This window comes from Tauraco erythrolophus, chromosome 9, assembly GCF_009769465.1.
Source record: "Tauraco erythrolophus isolate bTauEry1 chromosome 9, bTauEry1.pri, whole genome shotgun sequence".
Lineage (NCBI taxonomy): Eukaryota > Metazoa > Chordata > Aves > Musophagiformes > Musophagidae > Tauraco > Tauraco erythrolophus.
Genome location: NC_141473.1, coordinates 33,658,307 through 33,678,023, shown reverse-complemented (window position 1 = coordinate 33,678,023; position 19,717 = coordinate 33,658,307). Strand labels below are relative to the sequence as shown.

The window sequence follows — 19,717 nt, the reverse complement described above, 5'->3', positions numbered from 1 at the left end:
CCTGCTTCATTACCTTTGTTCTTCTTTCCCAACTTGTTTTGCCTTTCTGTGCTGTTCTATATTATTGCTAACACTGTTATTTCCCTTTAACTGCTACCTTAGTTCTCTGTCCTGGCCCAAATATGGAGAAAGGCTTTTCTCTCCCCTGGAGGTATTTTCCCAGCAGTCCGAGAGCTGAGTCCTGTCAAGTGTTCAGCACTCTGGAGCACATTCCCATGGGATTTAGCACTTCAGAGGGCTGAGCCCATAAAACCAGACAAGCAAGGACTGATGCCCATTTCCACATGTAATAGGATCGTATTCTAACCTCAAGGTAGTGCAGATGTTTTGGTTTTGCTTCCTTTCCCCTCTTCTGTTCACATGGCGGATTGATGAGACGGGGCATTGCAAAAGAAACAGGGTTTTATGGTAGCGCAGGAATGCGAGCAATTAGCACACAAGGGAAAAATAAGAGTGCTGCCACAATGTGCACATTCAGAGCCTGATCCAAAGCTCCTTTTATTCAGTCGTGACAGAAGTCAGCGTCTAATTTTTCATGCTTTTTCAGAGGTTGTTAAATCTTTCGTGGGTACAAATTTTTGGCAAAAACTGTTTAGTAAGATTCTTGCCAAAAGTTTTATGGTAGAATTTTGTAATGGAAAATAAAATAGATTTCTAAGTGGGGGTTATTCAAATCTGATGTCGTTTTGTATCTTTTACTTTTTTTGTTATTTCTTGCCAGTTTTTATTAAAGATTATTTGTCTCTTTCCATATATTTTGCCTATGCTACCTCCCATTACTGATTGCGGAGGCTTTGGTTCAGCCTGCACTGGAGAAGTCACACGGGAGCCTGAGCAGCAGTCAGGCAAACTAGAACCAGAAACTTTCATCATCTTATTATTCAGAGGAAACTTATTTATGGAAAGTGAAAATTCTCACTCTGTAGGTGAGAAGAATTAAGGGCCTGTGCCCCACGTAAGGCACATGGGAAGTGTTTCCATTTGTGTATGTATTCAGCTGGGTGCAGCCTCTGCCAGGCTGGGAGGGCTGCAGAATTGCTCTGCTCTGCAAGTGCCCTCACCCTGTCTTGCCCTGCGAGGGACCGGCAGGGTCAGAGCTGCCGGCCTCAGTGAGACAACACAGAGGCAAATTAAAACATGACTGCTGTTAAAAGGTCTGTTCATCTTGTTGTCCTCTGTGCAACAAGCAACAGACCTATGACCCAGCTTCTGGTACTGGACTATACTCTGTTCCATTTGTGGCACCATCTCCTTTCAGGTCTCCTTGGGTTGCCTGTTAGTTTGTTGGTTTCGGGTTTTTTTTTATTCCCCTTTGGCTTTAGCATACGTCTGCAAACAAGCAAGTACAGACTCAGCACAGGCGCAGGAGGAGAGTTGTGGCATCTGATTAACAAGGTCCTCCCTGAGTAGGCAGAACTCGCTAATGAAAATGACCTTGATGAAAGATGTTTGTTTCTACTGCCACTGCCACAGAGGCTTGAGACCCCAAGGAGACCGAGGCGCAGCTGCTGTTTATGCATGACAAGAATGCGATCTCGAGATTGAAAGGATTATGTCTTGGTGGTGGCTTAGGCCAGTAAGGGAAGAGGTCCGAGCGCTCTGTACAGCTCCTGTTCCCATTGCAGCACTGCCCCTGGTCTTCGGCGAAATTAAATATTAAGATCTTTCCATCTTGCTTATTTCCGTCTGCTTTTAAATTCCTTTTTATCCATGTGGGTAAGAGACATTCAGCCGCACCTTTTTTCTCCACTGTTACAACAACACTAGATGTATACGAGGAATAAAAGGGACTATTATCCCTCTAGTAACAAAACAAACATAAAAGAAAACCAGAGCACTGACAAATCTGCAGTGAACTTTGGCACAATACTGCAGCACTGACCGTATAACTCCATTTATCTGGAGGTCCCTGGGAACACCCGTAATCTGCAAATAACTGTTAAGAAAATCAGTGGAGCTGGCAGAATACTTTGAGGAAGCTGCTCTTTGCTTCTCCTGCCCTGGAGAGCAGCAGAGAGAGGATACCAGCTGGTTTTGGCAGGACTACACTCCAGCGGACAGGGTGACATTAAAGCACTCTGCTTTGCAAAGCTTCCCAGCACGTTCTGGGGCTGAGGCTTGCAGCCTGCAGCCTTTGTGTGCTTTAGTCCCAGGGATATAACCGAGCTTCCAGTAATCGCAGTATTAAGTTTTCTCCCTGCCTTTCTAAAGCTCTTGGTATTGTGACAGTGATTTCGACTGGTCAAGGGTAAAATGAAGCCCACATAAGTATGATGCAGCAGAAAGAATTTTATTCTTTAGCTGTGACGCAGATGCACCAGCTTTGTGTTTAAAAACAGCTTTTGTTGACAAGGTCATCTAATGTGCCATTCTAACCCAAAGCTGGTTTGAGAGCTGACAAGTAAAACTGCCAGTGGGTAAGGCTTTTTTTTCCTAGCAAACATCCGTCTTTATAACTGCATAGGATTAGAAATGTCGGTAAATCAGATCTACCTCCTGCCAGTTGTGACCCCTCCTGCAATTTGTTTAACTACCCACCAGCAAGAGAATTGTGAAAGCTGGATTTCATGTGTGCTGACTGCTGAGACTTACAGCATTTATACTAAAACTGTGCTTAAAAACGTAGATTGACCATACTTATAAAACAGCATTTTCTTCCAAGAGACATCTTTAAGTGCATCAATACATTTTTCATTTTAAAGCTGAACGCAGTAATTCTCACTACCTTGTTTTAAGGAATAACCTCGCTCATAGCGGCAGTAAGGAGTCAGAGGACCAGTACACGCAAGCAGTATTGGTGTGCCAGGTAGTCTGGTGACCTTGCTGCTGGCTATGTTGTTTTATTTCTGTTTTCACGGTTTTTATTGTAGTAGCTTTGGAGATGCTGTTCATGAGAGCGTGGGAGGGACGCCTGGGCCAGGTTTTCCTCCCGTCTCTTAGGGCACTGTGCGTGAGCCCGCTGGGGAGTCTCTGAGCCCACGAGTGGGAGGTCAGGAAAGAAACTGTGCAGCTAGTTCCCCATCTGCTGTGCTTCTGATTAAAGTATTAAGTCTCCAGAATGAGTACTTCCCCATTTCATTGTCGCCAGGAAACCCCACAGGTTTTGGTTCCCAAAACCTTTACCCAGTGGTGGCCCCCCTGCCGCAGCAGCAGTCCCGGTGCCCTTCTCCTTTCTGCTGCCTCATTCACGAGAAAGGAAGGAGCAGGCTGCCATTGTCGGGGCCCTGCTCACCGAGGGGGACAGCCTCTTCCCTCCTCCTTCACGTAGCTTGACCTCGATACTTAGGCAGGTATATAATTTCTTTTTTCTGCGACCCCTCAGCAGAGTCCTCCTGGGAAATTCATTGTGTGGGCCCAGGCTCTGTCTGAAGGATTTGGCAGCTGTTTGTTCTGCCATGCTTCTTGTAGGGGTGCCACCGTTGCCGGGCCTGGGGACCTCAGCTGGGTCGCAGCAGCCCCAGGTGTATGTATCTCAGACACAGGACCTCATCCTCACGTCCCTATGCAGCGACGTCCACCTGGCTGTGGAGCCTGCCCTTCTCTCTGTGATGCTTGCTTGAAGCATCAACATTCAACAAGTTTATATATAGCCTGTGAAAGGGTGAGGAAAGAGATATGTAAAATGGCCAGAACTGTTTAATTACTTATTTGTAAAGTGGTGATTTGGATACAGCGTTCACTACGAAATAAGCAAAAATTCTGCACTTCAGAATAATGACAAACGGTGACCAAGGGCTCGGGTAGGGGCAGAGCTCTGCTCTGCTCGTCAGGACTCCCCTCTGGCTCGTGCCTGCTGCGATCCTTCTGCAGTGAGGAAAATGGAAAAGCTCGGCTATAGACAGAACCTCAAATGGCTTGTAACCAAAAGGAGAGGTTTATTTGGTTTAGAGCTTAGAAAAACATACAAACCTAATGTTATAATGTACATATTGAAAAAGCTCTGTTTGTAGGGAAAGTGGTTAAAAAGAATAAACATGGCATCACTGTATTTGTTCAGTATAGAGCAGCGCCCGGAGCTTATGTAGACAACTATGGAGCATACAGACCACAGTAAACAGGAATTGTATTTGCCCTGTGCTGCTTAGTATGTGGAAGCATTATGAAAGCTTGATGTTGAGCTGTAATAATCTCATTCAAATATTAATTTGTTGTCAGTATTGATATAATATGTTTTATACAATGTTTCTTTCTGCTTCCTCCCTCTAGTTGCCATTTTTCCATAGTGGGTTGAGGGTGAGGGGAGAAGATGTTTTAAGGATTTTTTGTATGTTTGTTTAAAAGGTTATTCGTTTACATTTGGAAATTTTTCATATGTAGGCCAGCTACACTATGATTATATTTGTTTTATTTATATGAAATAAATAAGCACAGACAATGGATATTTTTGAAGCATCAAATGCAGTGCTTGCTTCAGCATCCAGGTTGGAATGATGACTTTATGAAGTAAAATTGTCCAAGTTCTTCTAGAACATAAGTTCATGACTGCCAGCTAGCCTTAGACTCTAAAGTAATGCTGAGCATTTATTTATAGTTTGAGCAATAATTCTTGTAGTGGTTTTAAGTCACTACTGCAGCAGTTAGAAAACTGCTTTTACATTTATTTATGCTGGTCCTATAAATTGCTGGGACTACAAGAAGCAATGGCTGGGGTGCTGCCCGTCTCAATAAGTCATGCACCAGGCTGCCGAGGCTTCTCGGCGGGTCAGCAGGCGTTACCGTGCCAGCAAAGTGCCACGTAAGATACCTTTCTCCCTCTTGTGAATGCTGAGAAGTCTTGTCTTTTGTGCATGTGTTTAAGATCTTGTGTTTAGAAGGCTATAGGTAGAGCTGACTCTTTAAATCTCAAATTTCCCCCACCTTACTTTGGTGTTAGATCATGTTTCTGTGCGTGCTGGGCATGGAGAAGCTGTGAAAAGCTAATGGAGGTCCAGTTGGAGATTATAGCATCATGAATTTGTGCCTCCATCTCATAGGACTCAGACTGACCACAAGATGATTTGTTGCCCAGAGAGCTTCGTGTCACGCATTAGTTAATAAAAGCAGTGTGCTAGAAGCTCACCACAGGCTTTAAGGTCACATTCTGTAGAGTAAACGCACAGGTATTGGCATGCTAAATGAGCAAGGCTTTCATACTATGTGTGTGACATAAAGCAAACTGTTACATAAAGTTGAAGCTAGCATGTGCTTGTTGCTTGGATTGGTGTGGAAATATGTGTGGGTTTGGCAGAATATAGGCTGTGTTGCTAATCTTATAACACGTTCTTTAGGGTGAGGAAGCAAAAAACATTCCTGGTGAATCTGTAACAGAGGAACAGTTTACCGACGAAGAAGGCAACGTCATCACGAGAAAAGTAATCATGAATTACATCACTGCTCTGAATCTTTACATTCAAGTAACTTCTTTTAACATACTTTCTCCCTTTAGAATCTAGGGGAAAAAAAAAATCAATACTTTTCATGCATTGCTTCCCACAGATCACCCGGAAGGTAGTAAGACGTGTTGTTATCCCCCATGAGAGGAAAGTTGGTGAAATGGTAATGGAACGGGGACTACCAGGAAATAACAGTAGAGGCAAAGGCTTGTGTTGACTGCTAGAAAGTGCTGCTAAAGGGCTGGAGGTTTGCATTTAACAAGAAGCCTTGGCGAAGCACGGCGCTTGCGGTTATCAACAGGTCGTGCGTTCGGGTAGTGGGGCAGGGGTCTCTCCGTGCTGTGCGTGGGCAGGGCCAGTCTCCAGGGGCCCGGCTGGATTCTGTCGGCACAGCAGCACTGAGGTCTGTTTCTGCCTGTGGGCAACAGGCTTAGACCATGGGTTTGGGGCCTGTTTGGTGCCATCAGGATGAGCCGTGTCCGTGTGTTTCGTTAAGCCCTTGCAGAATGCGTGCCTTACACTCACAGGTGCAGTGTGTGGCTTTTCCACCAGCCCAAAGGAACGAGCTGCAGTCTGGTCCCCACCAGCCTGTTGCTCACCTGCGTAACACCCTGTGCTGGTGACTGAGGGTTTGCAGGATTCAGGGGAATGTGAACATGCCCAAGCAATGGTGTCCTTGACAAGCAAGCACCAAGACAGGATTTTGTTCCTGGTGATTAAAATTGGAAGCCCTTCTGCAGGGCTGAACTGTGCCCAGCTTCAGCATCCTCAAAAAGAAAGGAGGACAGCAGGAAAGGCAGCCTATTGTGCCCCATCCCCTCTTGCAGGAGGCTCTGAGGCTCTGGGGCTATGGGCAGGTGCGGGCAGGCTGTGCCTCTGGCTGTCCCAAGGAGGCCACAGGGGAATGGGCAGCACCTCTGGAGACAAATGGCTTCAGGGAAGCTCATGCCTTGTTCCCCAGTGCATGGGCCTGGGAGGTCTTTGCTCCAGTAAAGTTGTCATTGGGGTTAATGGAATTTTTGTCTGAGTGAAAACAGATTCAGAAACAAACAAAGATAACAAATACTCTTTATCTGCTGGTAGTAAAAACAAACAACAAAAAAAGGAGAATGACACAGAAACAGAGAGTTGAAACAAACATTTCCATCCTCTCTTTTGTAGCCCTTTATCAGGGAAAAAATAAACGCTGCCCAGCAAAGGGGAAACATTTTTAATTTGCTGCACCAGATTAGATTAGTCAGAAACTACAAATAGTTACAAATACATCAATGCAGATCACCCGAGGGGTGCATTCTGCTGATAACCACACATGAACAGATGCCTTTCTCTGATGTGAATGAGGCTTGTGATTACTGGAGTATTTATTTTTAGATTATTATTGAGCTACTTGTAATGAGCAAAGATGAACTTTATTTGGGGGTTTGCCGTTTTAAAGATGCTGAAACCTGCACTGCGTGTCACTGTCACTGGTTTTACTTCTGCGCTGCTTTGGTGGTGTTTTTTGCTGGCTTTTGTCCCGCTCCCTTTATTCCATTACTAACCTGCTCACTTTAAAGCACAGATGTTGTGAAACATCATAACAGCAGCTGTGGCCAGTGCTGTTGGAAATGTCCGCCAATCCTGGCTGACCCAGGAGGCCGGTTGGGAAAGGTGATTTTCCTTGACAGCGGCGCTGAATCCCGCAGCAGTTGACGGCAGGGCCTCTGCCGAGAGCTGCCAGTTGGGTGCTCCGGCCCAAGGCTCGTGCTCAAATTGTAGACCTGCATTTTCTACGTGAAGATGATATTTCAGGCCTGTGCTTTTGCAGCTCAGCAGAGTGGAGTGGATAAGCAGATTGTGTGTATCTTTGCAATGAAGCGTTAATGTGATTTAACTGCTTTTTACTTATCCTGTTACAGCAAAATGTGGAGCCTGTTTTGGAAGCAGGTTTGCAATTACAAGCCATCTCTGCAGACTGTGTTAATGTTTATACTTTTCCTTTGAAGCAGGGAGAAGCTTATAAGGTTAAGACGAAGAAAGAAGTCAGACATGTGGAGAAGAAGAGTTACTCGTGAAAGCTGAAAGCCGACCACTGAACGGTCAGTGTGACCAGTTTTCTCCCATTGCTAAAGCCTTTTGCCAGCAGAGCGCTGCGCGACACGGGGGCTGGTGCCTGGGCTGCGCAATGGCTCGTCTCTGCTACCTTGACATTGCTTTTGAGCTGCAAAGCCGAACCCTTGATCTTGGAAGCAGAAATGACCTTGAGTTCATGTGGAGAAACTGAGCTTTACTTCTTGGAACATAAAGCAAAGCCATAATGATGCATGTGTAAAATTTCTGGGAGTTTTACAAAGTCTGGTGTTTATAACCCATAGCGCTTTCTATTCCTGAAAGTCAACTTACACACAAATAGTGAAGGAGCTGCAGGCAAGTAAATCTGCTGGGAGTGAAAGGTTTCTTCCACTGTAGGGCATGTGATCTAAGGACACTTCTGCAAGTCAAAGTCCTTGTAAGAGTCAGTGAAACGTCTCAATGTTTGCCAACAAATAATCCTTCCCAACTGTTTCTTGTAATTTTATTGATCCAGCCTTAAAGACTGTAACAAAACAGCAGCTGACAGTGTAAGGCTTCCCAAACTAAAGTCAAATGCACAGACCAAGACGCCCTTGCAGGGGCTCCGTAACGGCGTGCCAGAGCACCGCGAAGCCAGAGGCTGCTTTGTCTCAATCGCTTCGCTGTAGTCACGCAGCAGATGTGCCTGTAAATACGGGAGCAGCCAGCCTGTGTCTGTCGATGCTGGTCCGTCAGTCATGGCTTCAAGTGCGTGTGTTTAACACGTTCCTGTCTTTTTTCTATTTGGAACTCTTCTTAACTTTGGTGGGTTTTAGGAATTGGGCAGAGGAAGAGTTTATGATGTGCAAGTCTATGTGTTATTCTTTTCCTATACGTCTGGTATAGGACTGACTGTAGGATTTAAGACCAGGATAACCAGGACCTGGAAAACACACCGAATAGCGATGTGAAAGCAAAGGACAGAACCAGAGTCTCTCCTGAGTCACTAGTCCCTTCCAACTGCTGCAATGTAAGGTAGCCCCTAAAGCCACCCGGCCCTGAGGGCTTTCTGTGTGTGTGAGTAGTGCCATTTGAGACCAGCAGCACTCGGTGTGTGGGATCTAGCTGAGGGCTTTATGATATCAAGCTGTAAGGAGAAAGCTCTGCGAGGCAACTGGCGTGCTTTCAGCATCTGGTAAGCACCTACTGCGTCCACCTAGCACAACCGCTGAATTCCTGCTTTTATTGAGAGCCCTCCCATGTGTGCTAATGGAATAACACCACTTCACGTGGCTTGCTGCTCAACATACTCATAAAATATTTAATGTTTCGAAAAGGAAGGTGATTCTGGTGACACGCCTTTTCTCCTTCATGAAGCTCAAGAGTACGGGAGGAAAGCAAGCCAAAGGGAATGGTGCTGCTTGTATGAAATTGTGTCCCAAGTTGGCTCTCGTGCTTCTCCACTACCCATCTACAGGGGGAAACCGGTGGAAATTTGTGCATTGGAAGGCACTGAAGGCAAGATGGGGCATCAAACTCCATAAGCAGAGCAGATAAAGAGCCTGCTGGCATACAAGCATGATGCAAAACACATTGGGATAAGGGAGGAGTATTTAATTTTAAAATAAAATGGCATTAATAAGGCAGTCCTTGGCTAATGTATGAAGCATATTCTGACCTTCAGAGAGCCCGAGTCCGAGTTCCTTGGAACTAGATTTGCTCCTATGACTGCTGATGCATTTCTACTGTGATTTCCAGAAGGCAACTCTTCTGTGCAAGAGCCCCTACGGAACTTGGAGGGTATTCCTTAGATAATAAACCTTTGTTCAGGAGGGAACTTTGTCCTGTAAGATGAATCTCTGTGGTCCAAACTTTGATATGATAAGCATGACCAAGTGTGCGTTACGTAATTGTGAGCTCAGTCAAGAGTCTATTGAAAACATTTTATTTGAACGCAGAAGCGGATGTATCTGCACAGACAGGGAATTCTGATAGAAAAGCAGCTTGTTTATTGATCACGAAAGACAAAAAAATCCTGTTCGGGAGGCAGAGGTGTTGCTTTTCCTTTGAATGTTTGCAAAAAAATCACAGTTAATTAGATTTTGCTGTAAAAACGTCCTTGTCACCAACGCAAATAAACCCATTGCGAAATCCAGGTGGAAAGGAAAAGCCAAGAACTTTGGCATGCGATTCTGCAGGATGGCACTGTACGATGCGCTGGCGCAACTGCTGCAATGTGAATAGGCGGCTTTTAGCGGTAGGATAGATTTATGACAACCGTAGACGTGGGCAAGGACAGATTGTTTTAGCATAGAAGTAGAGTGCGAGCACTCCTGGGGAATGCACGTGGACTTGTGACCTGATTAGTAAACAGGCATGTCCGTGCCAGCCTCAGTCCCGCAGGCGCTGCGCAAGCTGCGCTTCCAAACAGGCTTCCCTGCGCCCAGGTGCCAGGCAGCCTGCAGGTCTGCCAGCTCCCGTTCGCCGGCGTGTTTGTCTTTCTGCTTCCCAACTCCTTGCTGCAAGACCATCACTGTTGGACAACAGATGTAACGAACTTGCTGTCCTTATGTGCATGGCTGTGTGGCTGTTTTTGGATGGGCCAGAGAGCAGGAGCTGGACCTTCTGTCTCCTCGGTGCCGCTCATGCGAGCCAGCCGGGAGATGGATGGGGCGGCTCCTCTTCCTCGCTTTGTCCTTCACCGAGCCTCCTAAAGGCTGGACTCCACATTCCTGGCTCTCCTGGTCACGTTCCTCGAGCGACTGGCAGAGACGGATATGGAAGGAGTGCAGATTTTCCACCACTGTGGGGATGCTTGCAAACAAGAAACAGAAACGTGCTGTGAAAGCAGCAGCGCTCTCATTCCAGAGATGCTGCTGTTTTTTCTGCCATAGAGAGTACCTGCTCTTTGTCGTCATCGGATCTGACGAGCTGGGGCTTTGTCTGGGGTGATGAAATGCAGCGTGTTGCAAACGCATTTGTAAATCAGTTCACGAGCAACGTGGATGTCTGCAGCTGCATTTTCCCTTCATGCTGGGAGCTCAACCAGTGTCGTTACTTACCTAGAAAGTGTGTGATTTATCCTATTGAAGAATTCCGTAATGCCGATTAGAACTTCTCTGTTCAGTCAGGGAAAGGCATGAAATTGATTCCAGTGAGATACTCGGAAATGATTTGTGCTCTCTTTTCTCTCCATAGGACTGTGTGCTTTTACTGCCAGTATTCTAGAGGGACGCTCACGGAAGAAAAATCAACAGGAATTAAACATTCACATATAAAAGTGTGCGTGTGTTTGCTGCTTCCACACATTAACCGCATGGTTTTTATGCAAAGAGAAAAACAAACAAAAAAAAAAAGAGAAAAACAAACAAAAAAAATAATTTAGCATGAGCCAATTTACAGAGCATGGAAATTTCACGTTCATTCCCAGGATTGGAGGGTGCACAGTTACCAATGTAGTGTATATACAAGATGCCATGCTGTTAACAGCTTCTTTCAAGCAGTTTGATGTCATCTCAGAAGAAATAAATTCCTGTGGCCAGAGGGGACGTATGAAGACGAAATGGTTAAACCATGGAAAGACACTAAAATTACTAAAATCCACAACAGCTCGCCTTATTTTTCTTGGACCCAAACTGTCAGGGTATAAAACACTATTTGTTTCTTTTTTAAACATCAATAGTTTTGCTGTAAATAAGTAACACTGTATAAATTCTAACAAAATAGAATAAATGTTGATAAGGCACTGCCTTTTCGATCACAAACAGAATATTGCAAACGCATTGAGCAGGCTAGGTGTCTCAAATGGCTGCACCTACAGGGATATTCTGGGTGTATCTTCACGGATTCTTGTATATTAGCAATTATAATGTTTGTATATGCAAAAACGCTAGCTTGATTTTAAAAAAATCTTTAAAATCTGCTGCAAATTTAAATGATTCCCAAAATGAGGAATTCTGTAGTTCTGTGAAAATTTTTCTTCAGAGTACTAATATTTTGATGCATGTGTTTCACCTTATTTTGATTAAATCTTTTCCAGTTTTGCAAACACTATACCGCAACATGAAAAATAAGATTTTATCTGTAAACACAAAGCCCTTCATCTAATATTTGTTGCTGTTGCCAATTTTTCAATGAAATGACCTAAAACCCATAACATATACAGTAGTTGCATTACGGGGAGGGGGGTGCTATCTGTTCTCGCTTTATAACGGGGGTAATGCTTGCAGCTTTAGAAGTTGGGTTGGTGCTCTGAGGAGCACAAGTTTGGGATATTTTTAAATGAACTGAAGAGAAATTATTAGCTAATAGACTGGCAGCACGCTGTAAAATTATTACTGTATTGTGTACTGGCTATAAGATGTAGAATCTTTCAGTAAGCCAATCATCTGTAATCATCCTAGCAGTGTAATATTAGGTTGTTAAGGCTGCTGTGTTTTAAAGGGCATTTTTATTTGGGTTTTGGTGAAATACTTTAATTTGTTGATTATATTCATATGGAAACAGCATTCATTGATAATAGCTCTAATTACATATGTATGAAAACAACAAACACTGGATGATCTAGTTGATTATTTAAGCATAAAATAAATTGTGTTAAAACTCTTGGATAACGTGTATTTGGCACTGTTCTTGTACCCTCCAGACATGTGGCTTCGCAAAGGCAGCCGTTAACCACCCCTGGCTTCTCGCTGCTTTTCCTCTCCGTTCCTTTTGTCTCATCCACCTCCTCGGCTGCACAGGGTGGCAGGCTGTCTCCAGGTGGGGGAAACGGGAGGAAAATGCAGCAGCCAGCACATCCTCAGCAAAGCTAAGAAAACCGACCTCCTCGGGCACAGGGAAAGGACCTGTGCAACAGGTGCTCGTCTTCAATACGTGTTAACTCTGGACCTCCTTTAATTTCTTTTTTCCCATTGAGAACCAGGAAAAGCACTACTGAAAGCAGGTTTTTTTTTTCCCCAGCGTGTATCAGTGAGACCAATAACCAGTTCACAGCAGATGATGTAAACAAAGTGTACATCTCCTGTATGTTGCATGCACTTCCTGTATATTACAGGCGATGGACCACTATCTATATTAAAATGTTGCCGAAACACCATTTTGCAGGCAGCAGCAGTGCACGTCACTGCTCTGGACCGCAGGCTGCTGCTCGGGTGCAATAAATGGATTTTATTACTCAGGATCCAGTTTTACCTGGCTTTCAAGGCAACGTGAAGATGATGTATTTTACCCCAGCTTGGCACCTGAGGAAGCTCTGCTGTTACAGATCCAACTCCGTCTACTTGTTGTCTGCTGACCCACACAGGAACCGGTCCTCCCCTGGGGTCCATCAGCAAAGCTCCCCGACTCCGGTGGAAAAGCACTTGGCTTCAGGAGAGCGTATCAGGTTGGTCTGTCAGCGTTTCCAAGTCAGGAGGGCTGCCGGCTTTTGAAGCAGTGGCAGTAAATGAAACGGTTTTCATCGTTTTAGCAGCCAGCCTGTGTTGCAATGCCCGTTTTAGCTAGGTCAGGACACCGCTGGTGCAATGCTGCTGGTTCAGGTCCTCATGTCAGAGTCTGGAGGGCAAGTGCTCCTTAGGCTGCTGGAGAACAAACATGTCTTACTGCAGGTCACAGTCCAGCAGCAGTGATCGTACTCCCGGAGACCTCGCTGTCCAGATGCCTCCCTCCTGCCCACGGCTACCCAGATCAGCTGAGTGAAAAATAATGTTCTTAGTGGATGGTGTGTGGATGTATATATTTAATATTATATGATGATTTTACAGTTGGAAGCGAAGGCTGTGGTGACCCACCAGCAGGAAGGCAGGAGCCGCGCTGCAGAAGAGCCTCACTTCACCTCTCTGTAACAGCATCCAAAAGGCAGCATTTCCTTTGGCTCGTCTCTCTCCTCTGCCTGGTCCCCTGTTAGTGCTGATACTGATGAGGAAGACAGCTGGGATTGCACCTGGAATGGGAGTTCTGGCAGAAGCTCTCTGCGTAGGCAGAAAAGTGGGGTTGCCTGTGTGAGTAGCAGAGGTGTGTAGGGGAATCTTAACAGGTCTCCTGCCACTGGTGGTGATTTATGGGGCCCCTTCAAGCTCGTCGAGTTGGTGTTGACCATCACAGTAGCCGTGAGTAGCTGCTGGCTCAACTCGAGGCTCCTGAGGACGCTTCTTCAGCACAGCCCAGCCGTGGGTAGTGCTCAGCGCCCACGCAGGCTGTGACTGTGGCAGATGTGCCTCTCAGGCCACCTGGGCCAGCGCCATATGTGCCCAAGCAGGGTGGTCCCCCATTGCTGGCAGGTCCCAGTCCTCCAGCTCCTGCTGTGCAGGCTGGCCGTGACACCGCTCGCCGCCTCCCATGAAGCTTTGATACAACAGAGACGGCAAAGGTTGGAACGGGAGCTCCGTAGCTAAATTTACAGAGTTTAAAATTTCACAGTAGATGTTGCACAAACAGGGGGTTATGGGTGTTGGTTTGTTTGGCACTGAGTGTATTGATTCCAACAGTAGCTCAGGATATTTGGGAAAAACAAGGTTGAAGTGTAAACGGTCATTTGAGAAGGGAAGCAGAAATCTCGCCTGTACCAGCAAACAGCACAGGCAGCCCTGGAGCCCATGAGGGCTCTAGCTCTAATGTGCACTTTTGTCTTTTTTTTTCACATTTTCTCCAGTGAGAACGTTCCCCTTAGAGGCAAAATTGTAAGTCACGGGACTTTTATTGCATCTATTAAAATAAACTCAATTGCTAAAGACGGCGTTCTTTTCATCCTTTGATATTTGTTTTAGCACTACCTAATAATTAAGCTGCAGAGGATCCTATCGTACTTTTTCCTTTTCTGAAAGAATATCAATTACATTTTATTTGTGGCCAGTAATACTTTTAATGTGAGAAATTTTAAAGAGCTCCCGTAGTGCAGAGCTGACGTTAGTGGGAGAAACGGCAGTCGCTTGCAGGATTGCAGCACCCTGCTAATTAATGCTAATTTCCTGGGGGGTTGGTTAACACAGGCTTTGTCTGTAGCACGCACTGCGCAGGAAATCCAGACGTGCTCTCCCAGGGGCTGCTGCAGCCTGCCGTGTGGGGCACGTGCCCCCAAAAACCTCTCCGCGCCCGCTGTGGAAGGAGATTGTTACCAGGGCTTCTTTGGGTTCAATCAAGTCAAGAAAATGTGATGAAACTCACTGAAGTCCACCAGCAGCGATCTGCACCACGTCACCCACGCGATGACAACAAACTCGGCATGAGCAGCTTGGCCCGGAGGGAAGCAGCCCGCCAGCTCCCTCCCCGGGAAGGGGGTGCAAACTGGAGGGCTGGGGGGTGCCTGGCTGAGGCTGGCACAGGGATGCTGGGCAGGGGATCGGCAAGGGGCTCGTCTTTTGTCCTAGCTACGTGCACGACGTATGGGAAGGCTACCACTGCCCCGTTGCATCCTTGGCCCTGGGGTCACGTGCTGGGATTGCCCAGGGTCGGCAGGAGGGGGTGGATGCAAACAGGACCTCTGTTTTCAGGGCAGATCCCCCAAAGCGGGGCTGGAGAAGGAAGAGCTCCCGGCTCAGCTCCCCTCTAACCCCAGAGTGAGCGAGGGAGGGAAAACACAGTAGTAGTGAGGAGGAAAGTATTCTCACTTTGTTGAAAGCAGAAGAGTTTTCCAATGGAGATGCAGACGCTAGGGTAGGGAGAGGGAAGAAGGAAAAGTTAGACCCAGCCTGCTACAAAGTGCTTGACATAAAAAATAGTCCATTACTGGGAGAGAAAAAGGTTAGTGAAGGACAGAAGAATAAGCTGCTCAAAAAAAATCTACATATGTGCCACTTTTTTCATAACTGCTGATGCTAAAAGCAGTATGCTAATTGTGCGTGGCTTTATTTGACCCTAAGTCCTGGAGGAAGGTGAAGATTTATAATAAAAGTTTTATTGGTACTTTTCCCATCACACTAATGTTCAATTATTGAGAGCCATTTGGGCTATCAAACAGCAACGCACAGCGATCCCCTGCTCATCAACTTCCTTGGAAGGCTTCCAGAGGCTGCCTATCATTACGGCACGGCCGGACCAACAGAACCAACCTAGTGCGAACTCTGAAGAAAATTCCCTGGGAGAATAAGGACACAGAAGCAAAGCCCCAGAGCTAAAGATGCCCGAGCTACTGGGTGGCTACTGGACGGCTACCGCACGGCACATTCCCACAGTCAGATACTCTGCCCTGCACAGAGGCTTCTCTTCTAAAACAGGTTTCTGATTAAATAGTTGTTGGTCAGAAAAGCAAAGCAGTGCAGCATTCTTTTTGTCGGAATTGCTTGCTAGAAAACACATTTTATCCTGCACCAATGGACACCTTAATCCACAATATTGGCAAATTGAGGGGTTTTCTGCTCATACAAATATCTTTCAAAGCAAGGTTTCTCCCCTTCAAAAACCCTTCCACAATGGTAAAATCTCCACATATGCACTCCTTTTTCCCCTTTGAATATTGCCTTGTATACAGGTCACAATTTTTTTAAACACCACTTTCATTTATTTTCCTAGCAATGTTTTCCATTAACTGCATTTTAATGTGACTTTGGTTTTACTTTTTTTTTCCCCCCTCTATTTCAGTCGGGTACTCTGAGTACTGTACAGACTTTTTCCTGGGGTTAATTAGCTTCAGTTGGTCTTTTCAGTCTATAACTGTTGAATATTTTAATAAAATTGTATTGTTATAGAAGGTCTTCCAGCTGATTAATGGACCTCTGGAATTATATTAAGGATTACATTCAATCTTTGAACGTACCTCTTCTAAGCCCTCACTCCTAGCAATGCATTTTATACAAATATTTCTACTGATGATGTGAGTTTATGAAGCCCTGTTTCTGGTTGCCTGTTACCTCCTGTAATGATAGTTTCCGTGAATAAATCCCTGCCTTTTCATTGCTGCTTCTTGACGTGAGCATCTGCTCTGCTATTATTACAGTGCCAGTGATCTTTTGAGAGTCTTTATTTGGACCAGCGCCTCCACTTGCCCCCTTAGAATTTTGGGTTTATTTTTTGTACAACAAAAAAATACTGGGGCAAGGAGGATGGGGACCTTGTCCTGCAGGCGCCGTGATGGCGACGGGGTGGTCACGGTGGCTTTTACTGCCACATCAAGCCTTGCAGCCGGGCGAAGCTGTGATGTGGGGCAGCCTCTGTTGCGCGCCCCAAGCCTTTAAAAGGGGGTTTTGCTAATTGTGCTTGTACCACATAGTCATACTTCTTAATTGGTTTGGTTAACATCTTACAGATGTGCAAAGCATGTGCTTTTTTTGGGGTGCTAATGAGGATAAAGTTTTCCCTCCCTGTTTAATCTATTAATTTGGAGTGGTTGGCTGTAATTGTAATTAAATACACGGGTGCGATTTTTTGAACGACTGCAGCGCTGTTATGACAAGAAGGATGCTGTCTCAGATCTAAACATCAAGGACTCCTGAGTTTTCCTCCCACTCCCCCACTGACTCAGTGTTTGTCACTGGGCAAGCACCTCAGCTCCCTACCTCCTTTTCTTGCCTCCCAGGGCTGTTGTGCGAATTAATTAGATAATGTTTCGGCACAGCTTTGAACTGGGGAGCGCTACAGAAGTGCCAAGTTATAATTTATTGTTATGAAAGCGGCGTGCTGGCTGGGAGCGAGGCCTCTGACGCAACCCCAGCAGAGAGGGACGGCGAGGCGGCCGAGGGAAAGCTCCCTCTCGCCTCAAGACGCCCTCCCCGCCATCTGCAGCGCCTTCAGCCTGCCCTGGAAAGGTTCTGCTGAAGGCAGCACCAGCAGTCGCCTGCTGTGATGCTGGGGACGCAGCCCACCCGTCCCCGTTGCTGGATTGAGGACATTGCCTGCTCCTCCCAGTCCTTTTTCAGGCGAGTTTTGGTGTTGAAGGAGCGGCGGCCACATCCTCTGGAAAATTATAGCACTCGACATCAGCGAAGCACTTAAGATTAACATTGATAGGTCTGAAGAGTGGCTTAAGGTTAAGCACGCCGTGGGGCCGTGGGGCTTGCTGGGTAGGATTAGCCCGGGGCAGATGTGTGTTTTGCTGGTGCAGGTTTTCAAAACACTTAGGCCTCGATTCAACCAGGCACTCAAATGTGAGCAGTCCCACTAAAGGCAGTGGGAATAACTGGCTGATCAAAGCCGGGCAGCCGGACGAAGAAAGAACGTTAAGTTACAAACTTGTTTGTTTAGAAATGAGCGTGCTTTGAGGAGCACGTGTGCGTGCGGACAGAGGCGACAGAGCAAAGCGGCTGCGGAGCGTGTACGTGGAATAATGCTTCCTCATGACCCGGCTGTGTTCAGCCGGCTTCCCAAATACCAGCAGAGCTATTTAAAAACGATTCTATTGAACTGTAACAACCTGTTCAAAACAGTGCTCGTTATTTGTCGAATCCCATTTTAATCCCTAAGGCTTTTTATCCCAAAGCCTGCGTTGGCGGAGAGGCTCAGCCTGGGTGCTGCTGTGGGGCAGAGGAGTGGGCGGCCGCCCTGGGTGGTGGGGCTTGTCTGCCTCTGCAGAGCCAGGGCTTGCTGCAGGGGCACTTTAGGACAGCACCGAAGAGCTCCCGCAAGACCTCATGGACATCATCTAGCTGGTCTGTGGAGACCTGCACATCTGTAGCAGCATCTCTTGATGCTGACACTCATGTTTTGGGAGAAATCCCACCCTAACGAAGCCCAGCGATGGGAAATGCAACTGGGGGGCTGCAGCTGCCTGGAGTGGTGCCGAGGATCACTGGTGCTGATGGGCTTCTTACATTTTAATGGCATCACCAGGCTCAGTACAAAGGTAATGGGGTGCAGGAGTACAGCTTGGTTTCTCCAGGGCTGGGTGGGGGGTGCAGGACCTTTTCTAGGCTTAAAAGCCCTGAGCTGATGCATGACTGGATGGGGACCCCCCATTTCCCACCCCCCTCCCATGTTGAGCTCTGTTTGCACGGCAGCATAACGTGCCGGGGTCAGAGACATGGACAGGCACTGCAGAAAATAGTGCCCATGTCTGAAAAGTAGGAACGGCCCTTTTACTGGTTTTCTTGTGATTAAGAGACCAAAAATAAAATGACCTGCAGTTATATTCCCAGGCAGGCAAAAAGAATAATTACTTTACAGCTTTGGAATTCCTTCATATATTATAGCCATTAAAAAGAGTAACATTTGAAAATCTACTGTGGCACAGAACAAAAAGTGCAGTTAGAGATAATGAAATCCTCACTTGCCATTAACAGAAAAATTACTGTTGTTAAAAGACCCCTTCATAAATAATTGAGAAACCAATTACACAGTCTTGGTGACTAATTTATCCAGGAGCAATACGGACCACATTACGCCATGTAACAAACGGCGCGTATGCTCCGTTGTATCTCGCTACGACTCCTGCCTTTATTCAGCTGCTCCACAAAGAAATAATAAGGAAACTAACGCACACGGCGTATCAGCACAGACACCCTCTGAAACGAGAGACGGGCATTAATATATCTTCATTCGAAGCGGTTTCGCAGCAGTGCGGGAGCCGGAATTAACACGCCGCTTAGTCCCTGCGCCATGGCGGGCAGCGGGGCCGGGCAGGCCGGGGCCGGGCCGCCGCCGCGCTCAGCTCGCCCGGGCGGGGCGGGGCGGGGTGCCCGAGCGCGGGGTGCCCGAGCGCCGGCCGCCCGCAGTGCCCCAGACCGGGGCTCTGAGCCGCTCGCCGGGCGCGGGCCGGCGGAGGGGCTCTGGGCCGGGGGCGCGGCTCCAGGCCTGGGGCAGCCCGGCGGCCTCTCGCATCCCGCGCTCCCCGGGCAGCGCTGCCTGCGGCCGTACGTCACTGTATAGCTACATTCCTTCAAAAGCCCCGTTTTCCGTTGTTGGGAATGCCTGTCCATGGAGCGCCGGGGCTCAGCCTCGCGCTGCCGCGCGGAGCCCGGGCGTTCCCCGCAGGGCTGTGGGAGCGACGCGCGGGACGGCCGGTGCGCCGCGCGAAAAACCACCGGGATTGCGCGCGGGGCGGCCGCCGCGGGCCATTTAACCCCTAAGCAAAGGCCTCCGCGCAGAAGCCGCGCCGCCGGTGACGTCCGAGCGGGCGCTACGGCGCCATAAAGTGTTGGTTTTTTGTGTTTTGGTTTTTTTTCGGTTTTTTTTTTTTTTTTTTCCCCTTTCGCGCTGCTGACAGGAAACCCGGGGCGGCCCCGGCTGGCGGCGGCGCCGGCGCGGGCCGGCAGGCGGCGCTGTGGGCGGGCGGCGCGCGCGGGCGGCCCCTCTTGGCGCGCGGGGAGGCCGCGGCGCCGGCGCGCGGCGGGCGCCGCCCCCCTGCTCGCCTGGTGGCGCGGCGGCGGGCGGGAGCGGCGGCAGCG

The 19,717-nt window shown here is 47.5% G+C and overlaps 1 protein-coding gene across 1 annotated transcript in view; it reads left to right on the top strand.

Annotated features, from left to right (window-relative positions):
* The window catches only part of ANK3 (ankyrin 3), a 203,057-nt gene extending 195,631 nt beyond the window's left edge, over positions 1-7,426 (top strand). The window contains 3 exon segments of the mRNA XM_086616892.1: positions 5,268-5,351; positions 5,476-5,535; positions 7,358-7,426. Coding sequence (XP_086473018.1) covers positions 5,268-5,351; positions 5,476-5,535; positions 7,358-7,426 — 213 coding nt within the window.
* The last annotated feature ends 12,291 nt before the right edge of the window (positions 7,427-19,717 follow it).